This window comes from Triturus cristatus, chromosome 7, assembly GCF_964204655.1.
Source record: "Triturus cristatus chromosome 7, aTriCri1.1, whole genome shotgun sequence".
NCBI lineage: Eukaryota > Metazoa > Chordata > Amphibia > Caudata > Salamandridae > Triturus > Triturus cristatus.
The window spans coordinates 334,196,282-334,223,919 of NC_140590.1; the positions used below are offsets into that span (position 1 = coordinate 334,196,282).

The following is a 27,638-nucleotide window of genomic DNA, read 5'->3' on the forward strand; positions in this document are numbered from 1 at the left end:
AATCCCCACCATCCAGTATCTGATAACCAGCAATCTAGGATTTTTAAAGCTGTTAAATTAATACTGTAACCTGTGCAGTTTAAAAATAGCTCTTCGAAACTCATGTATTTTTTCGATAGCCTTGCCTAGCTATGGCAATGTAAAGATGTCTGCCGTTAGATAAGAGGTTCGGGCCTTGTTTAGGCTTCTTTAGGAAGGGTGTGATTAGACCCGTTTAAGGAGCTCAGGGAAGACCCCTTTGCAAATAAGTGGAAGTTGTCTTAAATAATATTTGGCAGTATCCAATCCTGATGGTACAAGTTGGGCTCGAGGTTATGTATAATCCTTATGAGGCTATCTAAGCTCAGTGCTTTAAAGCAGTTCCAGTAGCTGGTTCTCTTGGGAGAGACTGGTTCCTGAATTGTTTGAGAGAGAATTAGGGAGTCTCTAGTTGATTGAATCTTGTGAGTGAGACAGAGACGTGTTACATTTGTAAGTAGAAAGAGATGATACAGGTATTATATGATATACACACAAAAAAAGCTCTCGAGGAATTGGATGATTCCTCTACCAACTCGTGAAGAAATTAAATGTCACTGATGTTATGACATTGCTTTTTCATTCATGATTTTAGTTTTGTCAAAAGGATTGGTCGTTGTAGAGCTTTGTCAAGCAGCCAAAGTGTTTCAAATTCCTCATCTAACAATTAGTTAATTCAAGAACAAATTGTGCCTGGGTTTCAATCTTAGTTTCTTTAATTTGAGGAGGGCTAAGGAGTCTATTGTTGAATTAATGCCTTTGTTACCAAACATGCCAATGACGTTGAAGAACCAGGACCTTATGGGCCTGGCGGCGCAGGGTACGCCTTAATCTCCTGAGTTCACCTGCTTTGTCGAACAGAGACACGGGACACTCCGTTAGGCGTAGAAGGTTTGGTTTATTAGCTGCAGCTAAGTACAATTGTCCCAGAAGTACACTCGGTATGTTCTTAGGAGACTGCCACTTTACTTCGTGGCGCACAATCTTTTATAACACACATATTCACAAAGAACACTCCCAATGCATACAGGGTTAACCAATGAGAAGAATGTGAAAACAAGATATTAAGTAACTCAAATAAGCCTCCCTTCCAACTGTGTTTGTCACCCTTCCCCACAAGTTAATCAGTGGTAGTGTTTATAAGTCGACTTGCAGGTGACAGGACACATTTGTATGCCCCGCAGAACAGTTGTGAAATCAGAGAATACGAGTAAAGAATAGCGAAGGCCAGAGAATAAGATAAAGTCAGGAAAGAATGGTGCGAACCAACAGATAGTCGAGACCGGGATCAGCCAAACCAGACGAGGATTAGTGGAGTTGGCCAGACCCTGACACCAGCTATAAACAGAGGTAGGAGGTTATTTGACACGTTGCAGTAGGCTGAGGGAAAACAACACCTCGTTCACCGTGCTGCCTGAGTGAGGGCAACACAAAATGGCAGAAAGACACAAAATGGTGGCTAAATACGAAAACTGAATTACCTCAAACCCTCCTTTTGCCATTACTCAGGCAAGACACACAGACTCATTTTAATCTGAGTCAACGTCAATGGCCATGAGGTCATCAAGCTGTTGCTGCAACATCATTTTAATGCTCTCCGTCTTCCGTGGCACAGGCCTTGGGACACATATAGTGGCACAAAGACCACAGATGGCAGGGCCACACTGCATACAGAGACAACAGGAAAAAATTATGGCCAAAACCACTCCAAGGAATGTTAGTACCTTCCATCCCCATTTGGACAGTAATCCCCAAAACCATTCCAATAAAGACCAATCTCCTTCGTCCTGATGAATCGACTAGGAGATCACATGTAATTTGGAGATGGCTTGGTATGCCGTAGGGGCGTCGTCAGGTATATAAACGCAACAGCTAGATCCGATCAATTTACAAACTCCACCACGATCCGCAAGAATAACATCCAGAGCAATCCGGTTCTGCAATGTCATGAGACGATCCGCTTGAAGTTCAGCTGTGAGATTACTCAAGGCTCCCACAGGGACATCTATGGTAGTCTCAACAACACGAACCAATTGTCTCATGTTTCTACTGTTGGCCATTGGGCCCCAAAAAGGGAGATATCCTTTAAGGAAATCACCTCCCTCTTGTCCTGCCGTGTCTTTAGAATCAATAATCCCTCTGCCATATCTGTTTCTGTGATGTCCCGAAGGAGCAGTGTATGTAGGGGGGAGAAGAAAGGCTATATAGCATGTTCCTGAAAAATCCATCGGTAGCCACGTGTACGCTCTATCGTGGCAGACAAAATACGTGCCCTGGGATGGCACTAACGGTGGTGAATTCTGAGATGTGTGAATGTATGTATGGGAACAAACACTCTTTCCTTGTCCAGTGTCAGTAGTCTGGCCATTCATTTATAAACAAAAGTTACCTCGATGAGGCACAGTCCAAATTGGTGGAGGGCTAGTAGCGTAACGAGTCACGTTCCAATCATCGTATGCCCGTTTCTCATCAACAGGAACCCTACTATTCTCCACAATTCTAGCCATAGCCACTATTCCTTTTATCAGAGAACTATGACTAAAATCTTGCCCACTACCATATGAACCAACTGGACGTCTAAATCGGTTCTGATTAGGCCTGGGCGGTAAATTCCGTTCCGTTCGCGGAATTTGCGAAATTTGGGTAATTTCGCGTTCCGCGGAGAACGCGAAATTGCAAAAAAAAAACTACGTTCCGCAACTTCGCGAAATTTTTGCTTGTTCGCGTTCTCAATGTGCGTGTTCGCGAGATATTTCACCCCGAGCACGCAAACAGCGATCGCAAACAGGAAAAAAGTATCGCGAACAAGCAATTCCGCGTGTTCGCGGAACTTTCTGCATGTTCGCGGAGATTTTTTACCGTTTCGCGGAGATTTGCGTAACGCGATTACGCAAATTCCGCCCACCCCTAGTTCTGATATGCATTTGAAAACATCACAAAATAGGCCCAAGCGGAACCTTCATAAGAAAATGGAAGGGCTAAATATGGCATCCCTTTGTCTGTGGTATGAGGCATAAGTCCACACACCCAACAGTCGGTTGTGTTGACTACCAATTGGTGTTGATGCAACAACTGGACAAATGAATTGTTAAAATATTCTGTTCTCCTGATTAGTTCATGTTGGGGAAGCGTATGCAATTGATGTGGGGAGATAGTAGAATGAAGAGGCAAGGAAATAGAAGTAGGGACAGATTTGTACTGCATAGCATGAACAATCCAACCTATACAAGCCAATAAGATACTAGAAAACATAAGAACACACAATGTTATGCCACATTGACTGTACACTAATTTACAATATTTCTTTCTCATCTCTTCCTTCTTCTTATTCTTTCCCAATTTGACATCCATCCTCTAAAATTGTTGCTCACGGCAATCTTCCTTACTCACTTGGCTGTGTTTATTAGCCATCCTATGACACTGCAAGTCCTGGGGGCCTAGCCATTATACAGGTCACGAACCAAGACTCCTACCGTGACCCTGCAACCTGGACAGATGATACAGGTCACGAAAGAGATGAGAATCTCAGGTCTTCTTGACCAGTCTATGCCTTAAATTATATCGAGTTCTGTTCAGTACAGTTTGGTCCTGAAATAGTGTCTGTGGATCTGTAGTGTTCAATCGGAGATGTGGCGGTACGGCTTCTTGTAAAACGTCGTCAAACGTCGTCATCTTCTTTCTCTGACCGAGTTTCATCTAGGTGTGCACTACTGAAAGGTACAAACCGGGGGACCCTTTCGCCTTCAAAATCACCTACACCCTTACGGACCCACTGGTCAAAAGGCAAAGGCAAGGGCACCTTTTTGCAGTGCACGCCATGGATCCAGTTCTTTTTCCCTTCGACTTTCACTGCTGTGCGTGTCACCAGAAGAACCTGTCGAGGCGCCTTCCAACGAGGTTCCAAATTCCTTGTCCTCTGAAAATTTCACACACAAACCCAGTCTCCCGGTTGGATAGAATGACCTGGGTCTGTGGAGGCCTCTGGTTAAGCGTTTTGAACCTGTTGGTGGAGAACACGTAATTTAGTGGTGAGGTCATGTAAGTAGTCAATCAGCCTTGGATACTGTATGTCAGAATACTTTTTAGGGCGAGGGACTCCCCAAACATTAGCCGGGCGCCCAAAAACAACCTCGTATGGGCTGAGTCCCAAACGAGAATGCACTGCTGTTCTAGTGGATAGGAGAGCCAAAGGTAAAGCATCGGGCCAGGCAAGTCCCGTGCTAGCCTGTACTTTTGCAAGCTTAAGTTTGAGAGTGCCGTTATAGCACTCTACCAAACCCGCTGATTGGGGATAGTTCGCCGCGTGGAATTTCTGCCCGATACCAAGACCGGCACACACCTTTTTCATAATTTGGCCCACAAATTCACTTCCATTGTCACTCCAGACAATGCGTGGCAAACCAAACCTAGGGAAGAACTCTTTTAGAAGAACTTTGGCAGTGGACAAAGCAGTGTTGTCTTTCAGGGGGTAGGCCGCTATCCATCTGAAGAAGGCACACACCACCACCAAAACATATTTGAGATTGTTGCATCGTTCCATGTGAATATAATCAATTTGCAACACCTTAAAAGGTTATGTTGGGGGAGAAAAATGACCTGCTGGAGTTGGGGTTCCCTTTCCTGGATTATGCATCAAGCAAACAATACAATGCTTCACTAAATTATCTGCACATTTTGGAATCCCTTCGTTCAGCCACACTGGAGCCAGAAGCTTACATATTCCTTTCACACTGATGTGGGCTGGACCATGTGCCATAGCAACTACAGGCAGTACATAGGCATCTGGTAACAGCCAACGCTGATGTTCTGACAATTCTATCCAACATCCCATTGCGTCTAACATTCCTGTACTCTCGTTCCACTTACTCAACTCTTTCTCTGTAGCCTCTCCTTGAATCGATCTCGCACTTTCTATTGTATCCTCACACATTCCTTTTACCTTGACCCAATTTGCAGGGCCCGCAACATACATGCGACTCATAGCATCTCTGGCTGTTTCTTTCGCTACCTCATCCACAAAAGCATTCCCGCGACCAACATCATCAGTAATCCTCTTATGCGCACTACACTTTATGATTGTTTCACCATTAGGGAGTTTAAAACAAGAACCATCCACCCATAGGATCCCATCCGGGTCCATTAGTGGTGTATCTTTCAAATCAATCCTTCCTTTTGTCTCCTCCTCAGTACGGAGAAAACAATCATGTTGTTCTTGAATACCTTTCTCTTCTGGAAGAGGTAACAATGTGGCTGGATTTAAAGTGTTACATCGTTTGATGTGTACATGACTAGCCAAGAGCATCAGCTCATACCCAGACAAGCGAGCACTTGTAAGATGCTGCGTTTTCGTCCTATTTAGCAAGGTATCCACTGCATACGGCACCATAACAATAAGAGTGTAATCCAGCACCACTCCAGCAGATTGACAAATAGAAATTGCTGCTGCTGCTGTAGCTTTAAGACAACTAGGCAATGCCTTGGCTACTGGATCTAATGTAGCCGAAAAGTAGGCACATGGCCGCTGTTTGTCTCCAAATCGTTGTGTTAAGACTGACAACGCACAACCCTCTCTTTCATGGACATAGAGCGTGAAGGGCTTACTGTAATCCGGAGTACCCAACACAGGAGCAGAGCACAGAGCAGCACGTATATCAGAAAAACTCTTCTGACATTTGTCAGTCCAAGGAAGGGGTTGGGGTGTGTCTTTCAAAGTGAGTGCCAACAAAGGTTTAGCCAACAAAGAAAAATTTTGAATCCACTGTCTACAATAAGAGGTAATGCCCAGAAAGGCACGCACTTCTCTTTGTGTGGATGGCACAGACATTTGTGCAATTGCTTGAATACGTTCTGGGGTCAGTCGCCTTCGACAAGAGATGACCTAGATAGGTAACCTCTTGGCGGGCATATTGTAATTTAGAAGGTGAAACCTTATGGTGAAGGTCAGACAAGTGTTGCAATAGTGCAATAGTCACGTTCTTGCAAATATCCTCTGAATCAGCAGCAATCAATAAATCATCCACATACTGAATAAGGATAGCACCTGGCGGCAAAGGAAAAGCATCAAGCTGGCACTTCAGAGCTTGGCTATAGATGGAGTGACTTTCACAATAGCCTTGGGGTGCACGCTTGAACCGGAAGCTTCGGCCTCCTAAAGAGAAGCCAAAAATATCCCTACTCTCTTCAGCAATGGGGATGCTGAAGAAAGCATTTTTCAGATCAATAACAGAAAACCAAGCTGCCGAGGCAGGTATCATAGTTAACAGGGCAGTGATATCTGGAACAACAGGAAACTGTGGTACAACAATTTTATTAACCTCCCGGAGATCAATAACAAAACGATAAACAGGAGGCTGAGAAGGATCAGTGCGTTTAAGAACCGGGAGAACAGGACTATTGCATACATTTCCCCTCGTCTCCTCAACCACACCCTTCTGAACCAAATCATAAATAATAGCAAAAAAGTGCTCTTTCACCATCATTGGGAATTTTGTATTGAGGGATGCGTGGCAATTTGGCATTGGGCTTGAGGGTAACGACATAGGGTGGGATCTCAAGACAACCAACATCATTTGGACCCGTAGCCCAAAGTGTCGCAGGGAGAGAGAGCAATTCAGGTGGAAATTGATCTTTAGACAAATACATTGGAGAAGTCAGTTTTCGTCCCAAAACGAGATGTACACCAGAAGAACAATATATCGTTGCATGCAATCTTTACAATAAATCCAAACCCAACAGATGTTCACCGCAACCAGTAGTTAAAAGAAGCGGAGCTTCCAAATCATAAGAACCAATTGAAATAGGCAGAGGACAAGAGACCGGGCTATGAACTGGGGCGCCAGAAAATTTTAAGGATACGTTTGTTAAGCCAGACAAAGGTGCCCCAGGGAGTTTGGAGTGAATAATAGAACTGCTCATCACACCAGTATCTAAAAGAAATGGCTCTGAAACACCCATTGTAGTGACATTAACATAAGGCCCATTCTGATCTACTGGAATCGATACAACTCCCTCACTTTGTCTATGGCTGTCCTAGTTAGCGTGAAGACCGTCATTCTCACCTTCAACATAGTAATCATCATTGTAATACTGTGTAGACTGAGTATTTTGCTGATCAAAGTAGTTCATAGAATGTGGAGGTGGAGGGGAATGCTGTGTCTGGGGCGGCATACCTCGACCTCTACCCCTGGGCGCTAACTGGCAACCACCACGACCTCGTGGAGTAGATAGTCCTCCATTACGCTGTAATAAAACCGGGCAGCCATTCTTAAAATGACCTTCCTCCCTACAATAGGCGCATTGGTTAGGGCCTAACAAAGGGCGCGGAATATAGGGCTCAGGCTTTTGAAACACCCTCTGAAACTGGGGAGGCTGTTGAAACTGGCGTTGAGCAGAGCGAGGAGAATAAGCTTGTTGCAGAAGAACCTTTGTTTTTAATTCTTTAGTCTTTTTCTCTAGCTTGTCTTTTTCCTCTTTTCCCTGTTTTCGTAATATTGAGCAGTAGCCAATATCTGAGCAGAAGAAGAAACAGCCCATGAACTTTCAGAGTCTTTTAATTTATGTGACAACTCATGGAGCAAATTAAATACGAATTTTTCTACAAATAATCGCTGTCCACCCTCCGTAGTCATATCCTGACCACTGTGATCAATAAACGTCTCCTCAAAACGAGTGAAGAAATCTGAGACACTCATCTTTCTTCTGTCTACACGCAGCTAATTTATCCCAATTAACTCGTAAGGCGGGCATTATTGTTTTCATTAAAGTAATAATCCTACCAGGGAGTTCTGTGATCAAAACATCAGGTTTAGCACCAGCCACTTGTGCTCTATCCGAGGCAGTTATAGCATTCCATGTACCACCCAATTCTTGAGCGTGATCCTCTCTACGAATCCGAGCCCATAACGCTTGTGGGACTACATTTCCCATCAACATGTCAATATCGGCTAAATTCATAATACAGGCATCTACAGTCTGGGACAATTCTTTATAGTAACCAGCAGGGTTTTTACGGGGATCCGGTAAAGATTGTTTGAGGGCCAAAACATCAGATCTCTTCCAGGGGACATGTACCCATATACGCTGGAAGTGAGCGGGATTATTACCTGCTTGCGCAACCTCTTCCCTCCATATCGGAGGAACCTCTCTCATTGGGTAATGTTTCAATGTCTGCCGAACAGCAGGATCAGAATCAAGAAAAGTTTGTGAAGAAAATAAGGACCTAAAAGTAACAAGTGTCCTTACGGCGTCCTCAACCTTAGAACCCACAATGAGTCCTTTATCGAAGTTAGCCTGAACATCCAACAGACCCTGGGGAAGTAAACCCAAATCCATATCCTCCCATCCTTTAGCGAGAGTGTCACACATTACATTAAATACATATCTCTGCGTGGGCGCATCCCACTGATGAAAGGTGATCATGATATCTTTCACACTATATTGGGGACCCTTCTCGAACCATTTGCGAGCGAGAGAGTCCAATACCACCCGTTCGTCGGAACCTGGAAGTTGACTACAAGACTGTCTTCGAGAGAAAGCCGGAGACATGTTCAGAGTCCCAAAGAAGGGGGACAAAAAAAAACAGAGACAGTATCTGTTATTCGTTTGCGCATTTTAGGAGAATTAGACATAAGGACAGGGTACAAGGTATTAGGCGATACAGGAGAGGAACTGGCAGTTATAAGGGGAGCCGAAGGCAAAGAAGATTGATGTTCAGGGGATGGAGACAAAGGAATCGGTGGCACGAGAGGTGGGAGTGGCAATACCGGAAGGGGCAAATGTGGAAGAACCGGAACAGGTGGGGGGACAACAGGCAACTGAACAGGTTGTAACAACGGGGGTGCATTCGCACCTTGTACATAGGGTGGCGGCAATCTCAATAGGTGGGACATCAAAGGGTCTTCCTCCAGATCCTTACTTTTATCAGAAGGGGAATTAGGCAACACCGGATAGCATCTATCTATTGCCATACGATGCTGTCTCTCTGAAATTTCCATTGTATTATCAATCTCATTATCTTTCAACTGCTGTGCAGCCTGTATAATCGTCATATTTTGTGCTTTCTTATCTCGTTTTGCCTGCTTAATTTCTTTCTGTTTGGCTTCCTTACGCCAGAGGCGGAAAGAGTCAAACATTGCCGGCCGGGCTTGTCTTTTGAACAATATCGCTTCCAAATTGTCTAATATGTCAGGCTCAAAACTACGATTTTGTGGCCACTGTAGAACGCCATCGTTCTTCGTGTATCGGATCCATGCCTTATTAAAGACAATGGGGCCGACACCATGTTTTGAATAAAGCTCATAGGTGGGAGTTCCAACCGGAGGAATCGGACAAGAGTCCTCCAGCCGGGAATCCCTATTACAACCAAAGCAACAGAACTTCCTAAACTTACTCAGACCAGGCATCGTTATTTCACTGGACTGTTCACAAACATCAAGGGGTTAAATCAAGTAATACAGCACAAACGTACTCACCCCTTGGCTTCGGCTTTTGCAATAGCCGAATCAAAGACCCAAATCAAAACAAAATAGTGGGAGCTACCCACCAATACTTAACTAAGTGTCTTCTTACGCCAACAGAGGCCCGTCCAATGTCTCGCGATACCAAACATCATCAAAGGGACCAAAGCAGGGCGGCAGTCAGGGCAGCAGGCGTCAGAAGGGAGAAACCGCGCTGAAAAAGACCTTCGGACCACTTCAACATACAGGGGTCGCTTGACGTGGGTCGAGATTCCTCCAGAATTTTCTTGCGAGGCTCCTCACGATCCTCGGGCAGAACTGCTACCTCTGAAGCCGGCCCACGTTCGGGCGCCAAATTGAAGAACCAGGACCTTATGGGCATGGCGGCGCAGGGTACGCCTTAATCTCCTGAGTTCACCTGCTTTGTCGAACAGAGACACGGGACACTCCGTTAGGCGTAGAAGGTTTGGTTTATTAGCTGCAGCTAAGTACAGTTGTCCCAGAAGTACACTCGGTATGTTCTTAGGAGACTGCCACTTTACTTCGTGGCACACAATCTTTTATAACACATATTCACAAAGAACACTCCCAATGCATACAGGGTTAACCAATGAGAAGAATGTGAAAACAAGATATTAAGTAACTCAAATAAGCCTCCCTTCCAACTGTGTTTGTCACCCTTCCCCACAAGGTAATCAGTGGTAGTGTTTATAAGTCGACTTGCAGGTGACAGGACACATTTGTATGCCCCGCAGAACAGTTGTGAAATCAGAGAATACGAGTAAAGAATAGCGAAGCCAGAGGATAAGATAAAGTCAGGAAAGAATGGTGCGAACCAACAGATAGTCGAGACAGGGATCAGCCAAACCAGACGAGGATTAGTGGAGTCGGCCAGACCCTGACACCAGCTATAAACAGAGGTAGGAGGTTATTTGACACGTTGCAGTAGGATGAGGGAAAACAACACCTCGTTCACCGTGCTGCCTGAGTGAGGGCAACACAAAATAGCGGAAAGCCACAAAATGGTGGCTAAATACGAAAACTGAATTACCTCAACGTCAGTGGGGAGAAGACAGCATGAGAGTTTAGGTGAAAAATGCTCTTTAAGTGCGGACCTGGATATATTTTCAAAGGAAAATGTTACTTACTCTATCGCACTGCACATTATGAAAAGCTGGTAACAGCGAAAGTAACACTTCTCGTTCATAAAATGTATGGCTGCTCTGCATAGATTGTAAAGCAATTTCCCCCCTAAATGGTGGCCAGCAAGCAGATGTTCGAAACAGTGTTCTTAAAACTTTCTGGCCAGCTAAGCATGCTGATGGGCTAGAATGGTCACAAAGTAGTCTTTGATGAACGTATATAATATCCATCATCATTTTGTGTTGCATTTTCACTTTAAGTGGGAAGGGTATGCCTAGACGTGGGTCCTGTGCTCGTTACGCCACCAATTTCAAGCTAGCCTGGCTGATATGGAGTGATACCCCGAAACCAGTCTCAGGATGCTTGTTTTCTGGTCGAGAGGACCTGACCTGGCAGTTCAGGCTGGACTGTTCCCATAAGGAACAGGGTCAAGGCTGATTTGCATATGGCGGGGTCCAAACTGTAATGGCGCGGTGAGCAAAATAACAATGGATGAAACCCAGATCTGTGATGGGTAGGTAGGTGGTAAGTGTTTGATAATGTTCAACATTCCACCCATCATCTTTTTTGCTGATCCTGGGCATGTAACAGGCTTAAAGATATCTGCTAAAGTAATGTTTGCCAAGAAGGCCAGGATGGCTGCCTTTTGTTCATGCTGAAGGTGCTCTAGGTGGTAAGAGCACGCTATACTTGGCTTAACATTACATGTTTGTATACATTAGACAACCTACTTAGCAATGCGATTCATGGAAATAAAATTTCCTGCATAGCCGTTTCCAAAATCTACAAACAATTGCTTAGTCTTGCAAAAGTCCTACCACCTTTTCTGCAACTGAGTCTGGGTGCAGAAAGAAGATTGGCAACTGTATAGGGCCTCGTTACCATGGAACGGGGAAGTGATTGTGGGTAAGAATTTTGCATTTGCCCTCGAGACCATCTCATCTGGAGAAACCTGAATGAACAGATCATCTATAGTCAAGACCTACAACGCACTGATTCTCCTTTGAGAAGTGAAGACCTATAAAAAGGCCAGTTTCCATAACAGCTATGGCATGTCACATGAGGGCAGTGGTTCAAATGGAGCACCTATGAGTCTAGTAAGATTCCAAGTGGATGATGGGGACATCTGCTGAGATTTTACATTTGTTCTCCACCTGGTCAGTCACCGTTCTTGTCTTGGCCAGGTCTTTGAAATAATCTGCTGAGGTCTTGAGCATACTATGCAGCATGGGAAGGTATTGTATACGCCGCTAGGTCGTGGAGAGGATCTTAACCAGAAGTCTTTGCCCTCTTGCACAACATGCATCTTCACATTATAATGTTCTATTGTCCTCTGTATAACTGCTAGGTATGCAGTGATGCCATAGAGGGGTAAACCTTCACCAGGTAGAATTCTAGGTCCAGGTTGTTCTGCTGGTCAGCTCGGGATTCCTCCCAGAGGTCATTCACCACCTGTGTGGGGTAGGATCATAATATGGAGCTCCAGGGTTGCATGGCTGCCCTAATCCAAGTTCCTGTACACAGAGTGTAGTGAAGACAGAGGTGACTTAAAGGTGTGGATGTGTGCTGCCAAGGTGGTGAGGTGGGGGTGTCCTGGTGGTCGCACTCCAGACTTACTCCTTTTCTTTGATGTTTAAGGGGTGTGAAGGTTGATAGGTGTGAATTAGAGAGATTGGACTTTTGTGTAGATATCCCGCAAGGGAGGTTTGGTAAGGATTTTCCCCATAGAAGGGTAGATGAATATTTTCTCCTGCCCAACATAGGACCTTTAGAGCATTGCAGTAGAGTGGGCTTCATTCCTATCCAATCTTAGAGACAAGGTATATTTCAAGGCAACTTAAGTAAGGGGTCGGATTGCTGGCTTCAAAGAAGATGTCAGAAACCAAGCAGCTGAATCTGTATTCCGGGGTCAAGGTGGCGTGTATGATTGATGCGGCTTGGCACCACTCACCGAAGACAGGGCCGGACTGGACGTAGCGGGCACCGGGCGTTTCCCCGGTGAGCCGCCGGGGTGGGGGCCTGTTTTGGGGCCCTGGGGGCCGTTTTTGTTACCAGGGGTCGGCAATATCGGCCTCCAGTCAAACAAAATCGTCCGAATCCGGCCTTAGCAAACATCCCGGCTGCACCCCCCTCACCCCAGGGAGGGCCTGGCCGAGCAGTTTGCCAGGGCTGGTTTCGGTTCCCAGTCCGGCCCTGGCTGAAGACTTGCTGAGTGAGCCTCTCAGAAGTCTGCGTCTGGAGATAGACCTGAAGGTCAGTAGTAGTTTGAGTGAAGTGTAGGTCTCCATCCAGACTTCCTTGGGAGCAGTGCTTGATCTCGGCTTGAGAGCTCTTTTAAGGCCAATCCCGACCGGGGTTTGAACCTCTAACCAGCGAGGTAAAATTGAGGCCCTTGGGTCTGTCCTTTGTCCTCAGATGCTGGCATGCCTCAAGCTCCCCCTCCTTGAGGTCGTCCTCGAGAGGTTGGAGGATAGCACTGCTGGGTTACGTTTTCCTTGTGGCAGCAGTAGGCTTGAAGAGCCTGCTTCCTTTTCCTCATAACCGAAGACATCCTTCGGGCCCGAAAAAGTCCAAAGTGTCCGGTTACTCCTAGAGTTATCTTTTCCAATATGACCAACACCCCTCCTTTCGGTACCAAAGGGTATTCTTACACCAAAACCGGGTTGCATGTAGAGCAGGTACCCTGTAACAAGTTATGTCATGTTATTTAAATTTTAAGACACACAGCTACCCCAGGGGGTTTCCGGCGCCAGCCAGGTAGGAAAGGGAGAAAACGAGGAAATTACTGGTAAAACAGCCATGTCTTCACTCTTCTACGGAAGCTGCCAAAACGGTTACCTCCCGTATTGCAATAGGTAGAGAGTTCCATAGGGAGGGTCCAAGAAAGGAAAAAGACTTACCGCGCATCCAAGAGGGTTTGATTCCAGGAATAGTGAATTTCGACTGTCCGGCAGAGCGCAGCAGACGAGAAGGTATATAAAGTTGGACTAAAGATTGCAAGTATTGTGGGGCCATTCCAGATTTAATTTTGAACAAAAAGCTCAAGGCTTTAAACTTAACACGATTCTACACTTTTAGCCAATGAAGATCGCGAAGAGTGCCGGCAAGTGACACAGTCCTCGGGACTGGACAAAGCAGCTGCAGTGCACAACCTTGTTTGAAAAGTCCATTGAGCTAATGAGCTGTGGCTGATGCACCTGTGCCCTGTGAGTGGTACAGAATGTGTTGCTCTCTACTGAAAAAGACAACTATCCTGAAACACGTGTCTGGAGATGCACAGCACTGGCTGCACCAACCAGGGTGAAAAACTAGACTGTCACTTAAATGTTATCATGCACTGAATTTACCATGATGCATTGGTCGATCTGAGTGCTGGAATACGAGGCAGTATGCTCCCACCCTCTTGGTTTGAAAAGGCTTCTTTGAGCTGATGAACTTTGGATGATGCACCTGTACTGAGTGAGTGGTACGGAGGAGACTTGGGCAGCATTTCCACTACCCCCAAAAGAATGTGTTGCTTTCTGCTGAAGGACAACTATCCTGAAATACGTGTCTAGAGATACACAGCACTGGCTGCCCCATCAAGGGTGGAAAAACAAAAAACTGTCACTGAAGTAAGTGTTATCATGCACTGCATTTACCATGAAGCATTGGGGTGATCAGAGTGCTGGGATGTGAAGCTGGGTGCTCCCACCCTCTAGGTTACACAACCTATGCTAGTAACACCAGGTGAATTTACTCTTACAGTTAAGGCCGAATTGGAAGGGTATTCTCTCTACAACATCCCTCCCCAAAAGTGATTCTCCAAATACTATACAAATCCTCAGGGTCATCAATGTCAGTCCTTGGTGAAAGTCTTTGGTCAAGCCAATGAAGTGTCTCTGGTGGTACATTGAAGCAGTTTGGTCCCCAGAATGGAGAGTCCTGATGGCTGGCACCAATGCTCCTAGCAAAGAAACGTTGTCAGCCCCAGGGATAGCACTTCATCGTCAGTGCACAATGGTGGAAAAATTCAATCTGTCATGGAGTCTTTGTCCTAGTGCATTGTGGGCTAAGGGTGGAGTAACAAAATGTCTTAAGACTCGAAAACAAGTTTGAAGAAAAAATAAACTTCCACGTTCACCACTAGATGGCAAGACTATGTATAGCAAGTGTATCTACAACCACACATGCTATGAGCAGTGTATATCTACACTAAAAGGCAAAAATGGGTGCAGAGTTGAAATGGAACTGATAAGTGGTCAACAGATCAGTATCCAGCAGAGGCGAAAATTGTTGCATGTCTTGCAATGATGCAGAGGTCTTCAAACTGGGGGTAGGGCCTCAAATGATCCAAGGCTCTAGCCAAAAGAAGCATTGTGCTGATCACAGTGCTTTGTTTTCAGCAGAAAACAATGAATTACAGTGAGCCGCTCTGTAATGGGCCACCACTAAACATCTTTTGTCATTAATATCCTGGCTGGTAGAAGGTGTCAAAAGAGAAAGGGACTCCAAATATTCTTCAGACCTCTGACCACCATTTCTAATAAATCACACAGTGGATACTTTTACACGCTAGTAAGGCCTGCCTGACCAGAATAGTATGTTTGTCAATCATGTATTTGGTTACATTTTTATAATGGTGACAGAACTTAACTGCAATGTTTAAAGAAGTCAAGACATATATAGTTTTATAGTATAATTGTAAAAAAATGTTAAGGGGGGGGGGGGGGGAGGCGGCGATTTTCTTTTTCGGTGGGAGGGAAGTAAGGGATTTAAAAGTGTGAAGACCACTGCAATGATGGGATTGAGACTTTGACCCGGTGTCTGTGTTTTGGAGTAAGCAGCGTTATAGGTTCTGCACATAAAGTACAGCTTTAATGAATTTTAAAAGGTTTGCAGCGGTCATTGCCGGAGACAATATTAAAATCACCTTGGAAGGTGTTATTTTGAAAGCATAAAGCATGCAGTGTGTCAGCCCACATCAGGTACAGACTGTCTGGTACTGCGAGTGATAGCATTACGTCTAATTACCTAGCCACGCGAAAAAGAAGTGCACCTCATGCCCCATTCAACTCCTTTATTGTGTATGTGTCATTCTCTGCAATTTTACACAAAAAAATATTTCTAAAAAATTGCACACGGATCAATAAGAGATTGGTGTTTTAACCTTTTTTTGAACATTCCAGACTCTTCAGAGGCAGAATAACCAACATATGCATAACTCGCACAAGCACTGGATGGCTATATTTTTTAATTGCTCTTCAAAATAGCTGTTCTAAAATTCAGCAACCCTAAAATTTGATTGTTTATTGTTTAGCTGCTGAGCTTTTAGTAGAGGAAGTTCCTTACTACATCCCCAGGCACAGTTATACTTTCAAGTCCCAATATAGGTTGGTCATTCTTGACCATTCTGCACCTCATTTGGGAAAATCAAATTAAGCGTCATATAGTAAATTATTTCTCTAAAGTGCCGCTCAATAAGGTTAAGCGGTGTAGAATTCATTAGGGAGGTTGAAAGGAATATGCTACTTACCAGTATGCATCTGTTCTTGGCATGTAGAGCTGCAGATCTACACATTTTTGCATAGATCGCGATCTGGTGTTGGGCCCGGATGTTTGCAGTTTGTTTTTCCTCTTGGAAAGTCTTTGGAAGTCACGAGGTCGGTGACTCCTCCTTTGGAACGTATTGCGCATGGGCTTCGGCTCCATCCTCAGATTGTTTTTAGCCAGCAGGGAAAGATGGAGCGTAGTAACAACAGTGAAGAAACCCATGTGTGTTGTATCTAAATAAGATAACTGGAACAGATACAGGTAGCCGGGGAGGCGTGTGTAGATCTGCAGCTCTACATGCCAAGAACAGATGCATACTGGTAAGTAGCATATTCCGTTCGAGGCATATGAGCTGCAGATTACACACTTTTGCATAGACTATATAGCAGTTCCCAACCTTAGCGGCGATCACCGGTATCTGTTGCAGTGGTTTGAAATAGTGTTTTAAGTACAGCCTGGCCCACACTAGCTTGTTGCTTAGTTTGCACATCTACACAATAGTGTTTGGTGAAAGTGTGCGGTGTTGACCATGTAGCTGCTTTGCAGATATCATCTAATGGGATGTTCCCTAGAAATGCCATGGAAGCCCCTATCTTTCGTGTAGAATGGGCTTTAGGGGGAACGGAAAGCGTTCGTTTTGCTTTGTGGTAGCAAATCTGGATGCATTTTACAATCCACCTAGCTATCCCTGATTTTGAGATGGGGTTGCCCTTGTGTGGTGGAGAGTGTCAGGGCACGATTTCCAAACAAAGGATACAAAACCTCAGGAGCGAAGAATATTCTCCACCCTCCCCTCAGGGCACAACCAGATTCGAAAAGAGACTCTCGACCACTGATCAACTGCCCCACGGGGAAGGAAGAGACCGCGTAGGACCACCAGACTTCGGGGAGGGGCGACAAAGATGCAAGGCTGTCAGGAGTGCGTTTTTTCCTACAGAGATAGAAAAAAAAAAAACAACAGGTAAGTGAAGGGAGATGGTGGGAACCCCTAGTGTACCTTTCCTCCCGCCAATTATCCTATACTCCTCTACCCCCTACCGGTCCCCAGGATGTGTGCTTTCTCAGACTCACCAGGGCGTTGAGTAGTTAAAACTATCTTCGTAAGGAACAGGAAACTGGAGGATACTCGAGAACAAGGAATTCCACACAGGCAAAAGTCAACAAACCTCGAGGGGCATCGCCCCTATCCAACGTAGTCACAGGTTGTATCAATTGTTTTTCTTTGTGAATAAAACACTCCAAGAAAACATGCACGCCAAGCACATGAATGTCACAGCTTCTGGGAATCTAATCCGCAACGGACTTGCAGAGAGAAGGGTCCAGGAACGTCTTGATATGAGACGATGAAGATTAATTATTCCTCTCTCGTGGGACATAGAAAGCAAAGAGTTTGAAATCCTAGCGCTGTTTATCAATCAGGAAGCCGTAGGTGACAAGAAAGACCCGGACTGGAACGTGAGGGATTTTGGAGGTATGTGGAAAGGAACAAGGACGCTCTTAAACTCCGGAGACTCCAAGTAGGAAGTCGCTGGTTCGCGGGGCTGCGGAGGAACGATGTCGTATCAGGAACGTGAACAAATGCGGGTAATGGAAACAGGCAACAGGAAGAAACTGAATCCGAGCAGGAAGGCAGCAACTCGCTGCCTGACGAACTTCAACTGCAATCACAGGTCCGACGCACAGCTGAAAGGGGCGTGGTCCATCCAGAAGGAGGGATTGTCAAGCATCGACTTAACGTAGTGGGCTGCTATATATCCGCCTCTTGCACCAGGTGATATCTGCTAATGCACACACCCTCCTCCCGCTTCCCACTGCTTTCTGGGTAATGTAGTGTTTCTGATGAACCCGGGACCGGGACCGAGTACTAAAGTGTAACAGAGAGAAAGAGACAAACAGTTGTTTGGTCTTTCGGAAAGGTTGTGTTCTCTGGATGTAGTAAAGTAAGGCTCGTTTGACATCTAGCGTGTGCAGAGCCCTTTCTGCAACGGTCTGAGGTTGCGAGAAAAATACTGGTAACTCTACAGATTGGTTTAGATGAAAAGGGGAAATTACTTTAGGTAGGAATTATGGGTTGGTACGGAGAACAACCTTGTTCTGGTGCATTTGAAGAAAAGGTTCTTGTATGGTAAGTGCTTGTATCTCACTGACCCTTCTAAGGGAAGTGATGGCTACAAGGAAAGCTGTTTTCCATGTTAGGAATTGCAGTTCGCATTTATGCAAAGGTTCGAAGGGAGGCCCCATCAGCCTTGTGAGAACGATATTTAAGTTCCACACAGGTGAGGGTGGTACTCTGGGGGGAATTATTCTTTCCAGGCCTTCCATGAAGGCTTTAATGGCAGGTACTCTGAAGAGTGATATATGTTGCCTGTTTTGTAAATAAGCTGCAATTGCTGCGAGGTGTAGTCGAATGGACGTATAGGCTAGATTACACCTTTGTAGGTGGAGTAAGTAGCCTATGATGTGTTATATAGACCCGTCCAGAGGATTGATGGTGTTGTTATTGCAATAAACAACAAATCTTTTCCACTTGGCAGCGTAGCAGGCTCTAGTGGTAGGGCATCTAGCTTCTCTGAGGATGTTCGTACAGTCAGGGGGAAGATTTAGGTACCCGAATTCTAGGATTTCAGGAGCCAGATCGCAAGGTTGAGCTGAGCTGGGTCCGGGTGCCTGATCTCTCCATGGTTCTGGGTTAGGAGGCATGGTGAGAGGTGTAGCTTTTGGTGTAGTAATACCGAGAGTTCCAGCAGCGTGATGTCCCACGGTTGTCTGGCCCACGTTGGAGCTACTAGGATCAGTGTGAGGGAGTGCTGTTGTCGTTTTCGCACCACTAATGGAATGAGTGGGAGAGGCGGAAAAGCGTACGCAAATTTGCCTGACCAGTTCATCCATATCGCATTTCCTTTGGACAATGGGTGTGGGTATCTGGCGGCGAAGCTTGGGCATTTGGCATTTTCGTGGGTGGCGAAGAGGTCTATCTGCGGATGCCCCCACATTTGAAAGAACGGATGAAGAACCTGTGGGTGAAGTTCCCACTCATGGATCTGTTGTGTCTGTCTGCTGAGCAGATCTGCCACGGTGTTTTGGACTCCTGGGACATGTTGAGCTAGGAGAAAGATTTTGTGGGGAATTGCCCATCTCCATATGCTCTGTGCTAATTGAGAGAGCTGTGGAGAGTGTGGGCCGCCTTGTTTTTGAATATAATACATGGCCGTCATGTTGTCTCTGCGAATGAGGACTGCCTTGCCTGAAATCTGTGTTTGAAAAGATTTCAGGGCTAGAAAGATTGCTAGTAACTCCAGATGGTTGATATGGAGTAACTTTTGTTGCGGCGTCCATGTGCCCTGCACTGTGAGGTGTAATAGATGAGCTCCCCAGCCTGAGAGCGATGCATCCGTTGTTAGTATTATCTGGGGAACCGGGTCCAGGAACGGTCGACCATTGGAAAGGTTTGTGGTGTTCCACCACTGCAGAGAGCGATGGGTGCGACCGTCTACCACCACCAGATCTGTCAGTTGACCCTGGGCCTGGTTCCATTGGCGCGCTAAGCACTCTTGGAGTGGACGCATCTGGAGTCTTGCGTGGGGCACTATAAAAATGCAAGAGGCCATCATCCCTATTAGTTGCATGAACACTCGTGCTGGAAGGGAGTGTTGAGGTATGAATTTTTGTCGCAAAGCCTGAATGCTTGCAATCCTGCCCAGATTGGGGTAGGCTACTGCTTTTGAGGTGTCTATGGTGGCACCGAGGTATTGTTTTATGTGGGATGGTGTTAGCTGGGACTTTTGGTGGTTCACCGTGAAGCCTAGTTGGTGAAGTAGTTGGATTGTGGTGGCAGTGTGGTGTACACATGGATTGTATGAAGTGCCTTTTATCAGCCAATCGACCTAGTATGGGAAGACGTGAATGTGCTGTCTTCTCAGGTGTGCCGCCACCACCGCTAGGCACTTGGTGAATACCTGTGGTGCTGTTGTGACTCCGAACGGGAGCACTTTGAATTGGTAGTGTTGTCCGTCCACTACAAATCTGAGGTACTTTCTGTGAGCATTGTGTACTGGAATGTGGAAGTATGCGTCTTTCAAGTCCAGTGTGGTGAGAAAGTCGTTCTGGGAGAGGAGCGGAAGTACCTGCTGATGCGTTACCATGTGAAAATGGTCTGAGTGTATGTATGTGTTTAGGGGCCGGAGATCTAGAATAGGTCGTAGAGTCTCGTCCCTTTTTGGTATTAGAAAATATAGGGAGTAGACCCCCAAATTTTGTTGATTGACAGGAACGTGTTCTATTGCCTGTTTTTGTAGGAGGGAGATTACCTCCTGCTTTAGCAATGTTGAATGTTCTTGTGACATTGGGTGTTGCCTGGGTGGAATGTTTGTTGGGGTAGATGTTAGTTCCAGGCAGTAACTTGACCAAATTATTTGGGTCACCCATTTGCCTGAGGTGATGGTCTCCCAGACATGAAGGAAATTTTTGAGTCTGCCCCCGTCCGGAGTTGAATGGTTTGGGTAGAGCGGGGGGGGGGGGGGGGGGGGGGGGGGGGGGGAGTCATTGGGTAGTAGGTGTGGCAGAACCGGCGTTGTTTGTTTTGCCTCTGCCCTTGTTGTTGTTACCCCTGTAGCCGCCTCTTTGGTAACCTTTTGTAAAGGTGGTCGGAGTAGGGGACTTGTACAATGTGGACGCTGTGTCTGAGGAGTAGCCTCTGGATGCACTCCGAAAGGATGACCGGCGAAAGGAGCGTCTGGGTGGGTGAGACTGTAAGGCCCCCATGGATTTTGCGGTATCCGTGTCCTTTTTCATCTTTTCTAAGGCCTCATCCACCTTTGGCCCGAAGAGATGTTCCTGGTCAAAGGATGGAGGCTTGTACTTCTGGTTTAAACCCAGATACCCTTAACCAAGCATGACGACGGAGAAGGACGCTGGTGTTAATGGCCCTGGAGGCTGTGACTGCTGCATCTAGGGCACAACGTATAGAGGTGTTTATGATTGTTTTACCCTCTTGAATTAACTTGTTGGCTTTACTTTTATATTTTTCAGGGAGATGGTGCATTATGCTTTCTAATTCGTCATAATGAGCCCGGTCATATCTGGCCAGCAGTGCCTGAGTGTTTGCTATAAGCCATATGTTGGCGGCCTGGGATGCTGTGCGTTTGCCTGAAGCATCTAGCAGTTTTGACTCCTTGTCAGGTGGTGGTGCATTACCTGACGCTTGTGAGTTTGCCCTTTTACGTGCCGTAGATACCACTAAGGAATCTAGTGGCGCTGGTCTTCTGATGTAAGAGGGATCTGAGGGAGCAGGTTTGTATTTCTTTTCGATACGTGGGTTAAGGACCCTGGCTCTAACTGGGTCTATAAAAACTTCTGCCGCATGCTTTACCACCCCATTGAGCATGGGCAGTATGGAGGTGGACCTATGTGTAGTATCGAATGTGTCTAGGAGGAAATCTTCCTCCACAGGGTCATTATGCATGTCCACCCCATGATAATGTGCTGCTCTTTGCAGAAGATGGTTAAACCCTAATGAATCTTCTGGTGGAGATGGTCTAGAAGTGTAAATATCGTCTTGTGGGACGTTGGGGATATCTGGTATATTGTAATCGGGGTGTGGTCTTGTGGCACATCCCCTGTATCATCATATGGGTCCCCCTGATCATCATCGTCTGGAGACGGAGTAGGAGAACAATGAGATGGGGGTGGAGGTGGGGAAGGAGGAGGAGGTGGAGGGGGAGGGGAAGGTATTCTGAACGCAGGGGTAGCAGAGTCCTTCCTCTTTGGAGGTGGAGCAGGCTTCTCCAAATGTCTCTTCTTAGTAGAGAGTGTCAAATGTCCAGTTTTTGGATCCTTGGTGAGTTTTTTTCAAGGGATCCGGTGTAAATAGCTAGGTGAGGTAATTTGGTCTGTCGGCGCCGAAGGCGTCGGGCCGATGATTTTTTAGGCTTCTCCGTGCCGGTTTAGAACCTGGCTTGGGACCCTCCGGTCTCTTGGTCGGCGCCGAGATGGGCTTCGGCTTGGAAGTGTCGGTGCCGGTGGCCTTGTGTGGTTTGGTCGGCACCGAAGATGGCGTCGGTGCCGAAGGGCTGGGTTTCGACCCCGAGGGCTTCGGTGCGGAGCTCGGTGTCGAGGTGGAGACCATCTTCTTTTTCGGTGCCGAAGTGTGTTTCTCGGCACCGCTGGCAGGCTGGCTCTTGCCCGAGCCGCCAGAAGGCTTACTTGGCTTCTTCACCGGGCCTGAAGGTGGGGTGTGTGAAGCAGTGTCTCTGGTCTTGCCTAGGCCCGGAGGCGAAGGCGTGACCGAAGCCTTTTTGGGTGTCGGCGCGGGTGTGGGAGGGGGTAGATTGGTACTCACGACCCTCTGCGCCAGAGTGATGTCCTCCACATCTGACTCGTCGGCCTCGGAAGCGCTGACGAGGTCCTCTTCGGTACGATGATGTTCCGGATCGTCGATGTCGTCTCCGAAGATGTCGACTGGAATGGACATCGAGGGGTGTGCCATGTTCCTTCTGGCTCTTCAGTCCCGAATAGTCTTTTTGGATCGGAAACACCTACAGGCCGGACAGTCTCGAGCCTTGTGTTCTGGGGTGAGGCAAAGGTTGCATACCTCATGAAGATCGGTGTGGGGAAATTTGGACCCACATCGAGGGCACTTTTTAAATGGAGTTCTTTCCATGAGCCGGGACCGGAGCCTGGGTAGGCCCGAAGGCCGCCGTCGACGACTGGAACCGAAGGTTTGTGTCGATGAGAAGACGCGTTGATTGAAGAGATCGTGATCGAAACAATACAGCGATTGGGGTGAGGATTGCGCGTCGATCGTCGAACTGGAAGCTGTTCGGAACCAGAGAGCGAAGATCACATCCAAGCCCGATGGCGGAAAAAACACAATCTGAGGATGGAGCTGAAGCCCATGCGCAATACGATCCAAAGGAGGAGTCACCGACCTCGTGACTTCCAAAGACTTTCCAAGAGGAAAAACAAACTGCAAACATCCAGGCCCAACAACAGATGGCAATCTATGCAAAAGTGTGTAATCTACAGCTCATATGCCTCGAACACAGCTTTTTGGGCAGTGTCAGCCTTAACTATAGGGCAAATGCTTCTCTGTAGGAGTGTATGTTTATATATCTATGGACACACACACAATGTGTGTGCACATATGTACACACACACACAACCAGACATTCATAAAAGGGTAATCACGATGCACACAAACGTCAAGATCAAGTGGCATAAAGGTGAGATAGGAGTCTTAGACCTGTCCACGTAAGCATTTACAAAAGACGTTTTAGTACAGCAGTGAACGGGTGAACGGGAAAATTTGAGGAAAGAGTGAACTCTGATTGCCCCACTGGCCCAGGAAGAAACAAATATTCATTTTCAAAGTATACAGACCTATATTCAAGCCTTCTGTTAAAAGAAAACTGGTTCTCTATTACATCATGACCCAAACAAAACACACAGGTCCAGTCACACCTTCACATTCATCAAAGAGGTTGAAACTGACAAATGTGAAGGCATATCCCACCAGGCACAGGTCCTCAACTGTGGAGACCACAACCAACTCACTTGATCATCAGGAAAGTCATGTCTGTTTATTTTGTCAAATCACACCACATCAGGGCACCCATGCACTTTTACTTCCACTCCTATTCTATGTTGCATGCCTTGCCTCCACAGGCTGTTCTTGAGACTTGCTTAACACATCTGTCCCTTCCAAGCCATGCAAGGGGACTGAAACAGATCTAAACTGGTGCCAGGTGACAATATTAGTCTGTGCTGAAGATCATTAGCTTAAACGTCTGGTCATCCTGAGCTCGAACAGCCATATCTCTGCAAGAGACCCACAGAACCCCATTATTTCACTAGAGTGAACCCACATATCTCAGCTGTGATCATAACATATCCTCCACTACTTCTGGCTATTCTAGTAGTAGAAGAACGTTATCACTGCAACACAATTCTCACCTCCAGCAACTACTTATATACAAAGATTAGACTGCATAAAGCTACTAATGTTCCTTTCTAATATCACTACAGTACTGGAACACTCAACTAATGCAACTAACTGAGAGACTACCAGAGTTCTACGGTTTAACAGCTGCAGTTCACCATTTTATAGCCCAACGCAGGACCTTGCCTGGTTCCATCACTGTTTCTTTGTTGTAGACCTGTTGATCCAGCATGTGTAACATGTAGAATTGCAAGTCCACCTTATCAAGCAGGGACAGAAATTTCAGAAACTCTGGGTGAGACAATTATCTACAAAAGTGCAAATTCGATTAATTTATTTATGTTGTACTTTGTAGATCAGGATTAAAGAAAAAATAGCCAGCCATGTGCAACCATGTCCCAGAGCTAACCGCAAGTATGTTTCAAAGATTTTGCACAGGGCCAGTAGTTTTGTTGTCAAGGTAGTCTGTACATATTATTTGTTAACCCCTTCGGTGCTCATGACGGAACGGTTCCGTCATGAGCCACGGTTGAGCTGTGCTCATGACGGAACCGTTCCGTCATGACCCCGCCCGCGCAAGATTCCGTCAGCACAGCGGCGGAATCTGCGCAGCATGGAAGGGGTTAATAACAAAGGAGTCTCATCTAGTGTTTATTTGGTGGGCAATAATCACAAAAATCGACAGTGGTCAGTCTGGAGGCTGATCTTATAACACAAACATGATGTTCTCATGGGCAGCTGTAAAAAGGAAGGGCTGGGACAGAATGTTCACAGACTCTGTCTGCCAGAGCAGAGGAGTTTCCATATTCCAAGTAAGGAAGCATCCACCAATATGGCGAACATGGTTCCAATCCACAGAAGCATTAGGTGTATCGCTTTACACAACTAATCTGTCATGTACTACAACTAGAACATGCTAATGCACAGGGAGCCTTTCCCGCACATAAGCCTCCCCACACTCATGATTATCACAATGTTACCAATACGGATCCTGGGTCGGAGATGAAGTCACATACACAGCCTAAACATTTTGTCCCCAATTCTGGTTCAGTCTTGTTCCATCAGTGACCAGTAGGAAAATCTAAGGATCCAAGGAAAAGACTGCATTAGAAAGGAAGTCACTAACCTAGGTTGAATGTGACTTCTTCGAAATAATAAATAAACCTTTCTAAAATAAACTAGGACACTTTTAAAAAAAGAGGTTTCTCAGGGTGTCCATCTTCAATGCAATGGCTGGAAAAACAAAAATGTTGTACTTCAACTTTGACAGGCTTTAAGAACCATACTTAAGTTTGGATCCAAGTAGACAATGGAGCTGCCTGATAAGCATATTGTGTCATGGAAGTCCAGTCAGGTTACAAAAATACTTTGTGTGTTATCCAAATGTTAACGATCACCAAAACCAGATGCACTGCTCGGAGTTCCCAAGTCATCCATTCGTGAAGCCCCTCAAACACTGATGGTTCTGAAAACATTAAACCCGGATAGCGCAGTACTGATGACCACACCAGGGCACTGTGGATGCCAGTGCAGCTCCTTGATGTCCTTCTCTCCCTGATGCACAAACAGGAGCTGAGGGGGGATGCTGGCCAGTGTAGGGTCCTCTGTGTCTCCCTCGCCTTCCTTCTCCTGGTCCCGCTCGACTGCCAGGTCCCACTGTGTGATCTGATTGTCAGCCCCTGCAGCTGCCAGCACGCTGCCATCTGTAGGATGCCACTCCACAGAGGTGATGGGCGCTGTGTGCTGCTTGAATGTAGCAACACTGACCCCCTTCTACAAAGAGACATGACAATAGGAAAGCAGTTAGCCAGAATTGTAGTGAGCTTGAAAAAGCACAACCATACATTGAATACTGTAAAATGTTGTACTAAGAATCAAAGCGCACACAAGAACAACATTTATAAAATACTTCCCAGACCACATCTGTGATTTTTCCTACTATGCCACAATATTCCACTAACGTACATATCGTTAATTGCAATATCTTTAGTCCACATATAGTACTGGGTGTGACTTTCTAATGATGCAAAGGTTTCAACTGGAGACCAAAGTCTGTTACCAGTATCTGTGGAGCTGTGCAGTCAGTAGAGTGAATGGCAATGTACCGCCCTGAGGTGCCTATTTCCACTGTACTTAATTTCAAGTTTCTTGAAGGGGAGACTGGAGGACTGTACAGAATAGCATATGTATCTTCTGGGTCAGTATGTATGTCAAATGCCTGGCAGGTAGGGGAGGATTAGAGAGGTTGGTGGGAGTATGAATGTATATGGGATCTTTGTCTGGTGATAGCGCTGGGAAGCTCTGTTGCCGTGGCAGCCATGCGCTCTAAAAGTGCATTTAACATAATAAACATAACATAGCAAGCCACAATACTGAAGTAATTATCGTTTGAGAAACATATTCTTTCTTTTTTTTAAATATGTTTTAATAAATTTAGGGCACAATAACATCACAGAAGATAATCGTAAAGTACAGTTGGTTGTCACAGCCTCCTTCGACATTGCATACACCACCGTTACCGATATTACTTGATGAGTCACCACTATAAACCCAGAGAGTCTTGTATCCCCTCCCCCCACTTCACTCCGAAACTTCTTCATTGGTAATTCAGGTGGTTCACAGATATAGCCTCTGTATTTATTCCAGGCTCCCCACGTTTCCCCCCCATTTCTTGGGACAGCCTCGGTTGACGTACGCGGCTTTTTCTGCCACCATAGCTCCGTCCATGTCGTTACACCAATCACGGAGCGTTGGTAAGTAGCTGGAGCCCCACAATCGAGCAATATTGCGCTTAGCAAACATCATCCCCAAGGTCGCCCTGTGCTTGGTGGTTCAAATCATTGGGTTCCCATACATTTAATAAACATCTTTTAGGTTCTGGTACCACTGACACCCCCTCTGTCTGCGATATAGTTCTCATCACTGCTACCCTGTACGGCATAATTTTCGGGCATTGCCATATAGTATGATAAAACGTACCCTCCTCCCCCCACTCCCGCAGGCAATATGGATGAGATGCTGTCCTTATTTTGTGTAGGGTTAATCTAGTGTAATATGTACGGTGTAGTATCTTTCATTGTATTAATCTTAATCTCGAGGGTATCGCCAATTCCCGCGGTGACGAGAGTGCCATCTGCCAGTCCATCTCGTCAAGATCTCCGAGGACCATTTGTCTTTCAATTTCTGTGTAGGGTCAGGTAGGTTATTAATTAGTTTACGGTACGTAAATGAGGTGGCCCTTCGTGGCATATAGTCAGTCAGTAGCCTATCCTCCAGGGGAGAGGCCTCCGGCAGCGTGGTGCCTGGTGGTATAGCCGCCTGTAGTGTGTGCCAGTGTGCTATATCTCGTTTTAGACGTTCTAAGGGGAGTACAAGATTTTTTGTAAGGAATTCATCGGATCGTGGCGTCACATAGATACCCAAGTATCTGAAGCACTCCGTTGTGACCAAGAGATCGCAATCTTTGGGGAGTCGCGGTGGCGGACCAGAAAGTACACATAGGACTGATTTGGACCAATTAATAGTATAGCCAGATACTCGACCATAATTCTCAC

At 46.1% G+C, this 27,638-nt stretch overlaps 1 protein-coding gene across 1 annotated transcript in view; it reads right to left on the bottom strand.

The window, feature by feature from the left end:
- Positions 1 to 24,401: 24,401 nt before the first annotated feature.
- Positions 24,402 to 27,638, bottom strand: part of GRWD1 (glutamate rich WD repeat containing 1) — a 42,058-nt gene continuing 38,821 nt past the window's right edge. The window contains exons 7-8 of the mRNA XM_085616461.1: positions 24,716 to 25,857; positions 24,402 to 24,572 (exon numbers count right to left, since the gene is read on the bottom strand). Coding sequence (XP_085472587.1) covers positions 25,534 to 25,857 — 324 coding nt within the window. The 3' untranslated portion in view covers positions 24,402 to 24,572; positions 24,716 to 25,533. The remainder of the gene's footprint in view (positions 24,573 to 24,715; positions 25,858 to 27,638) is intronic.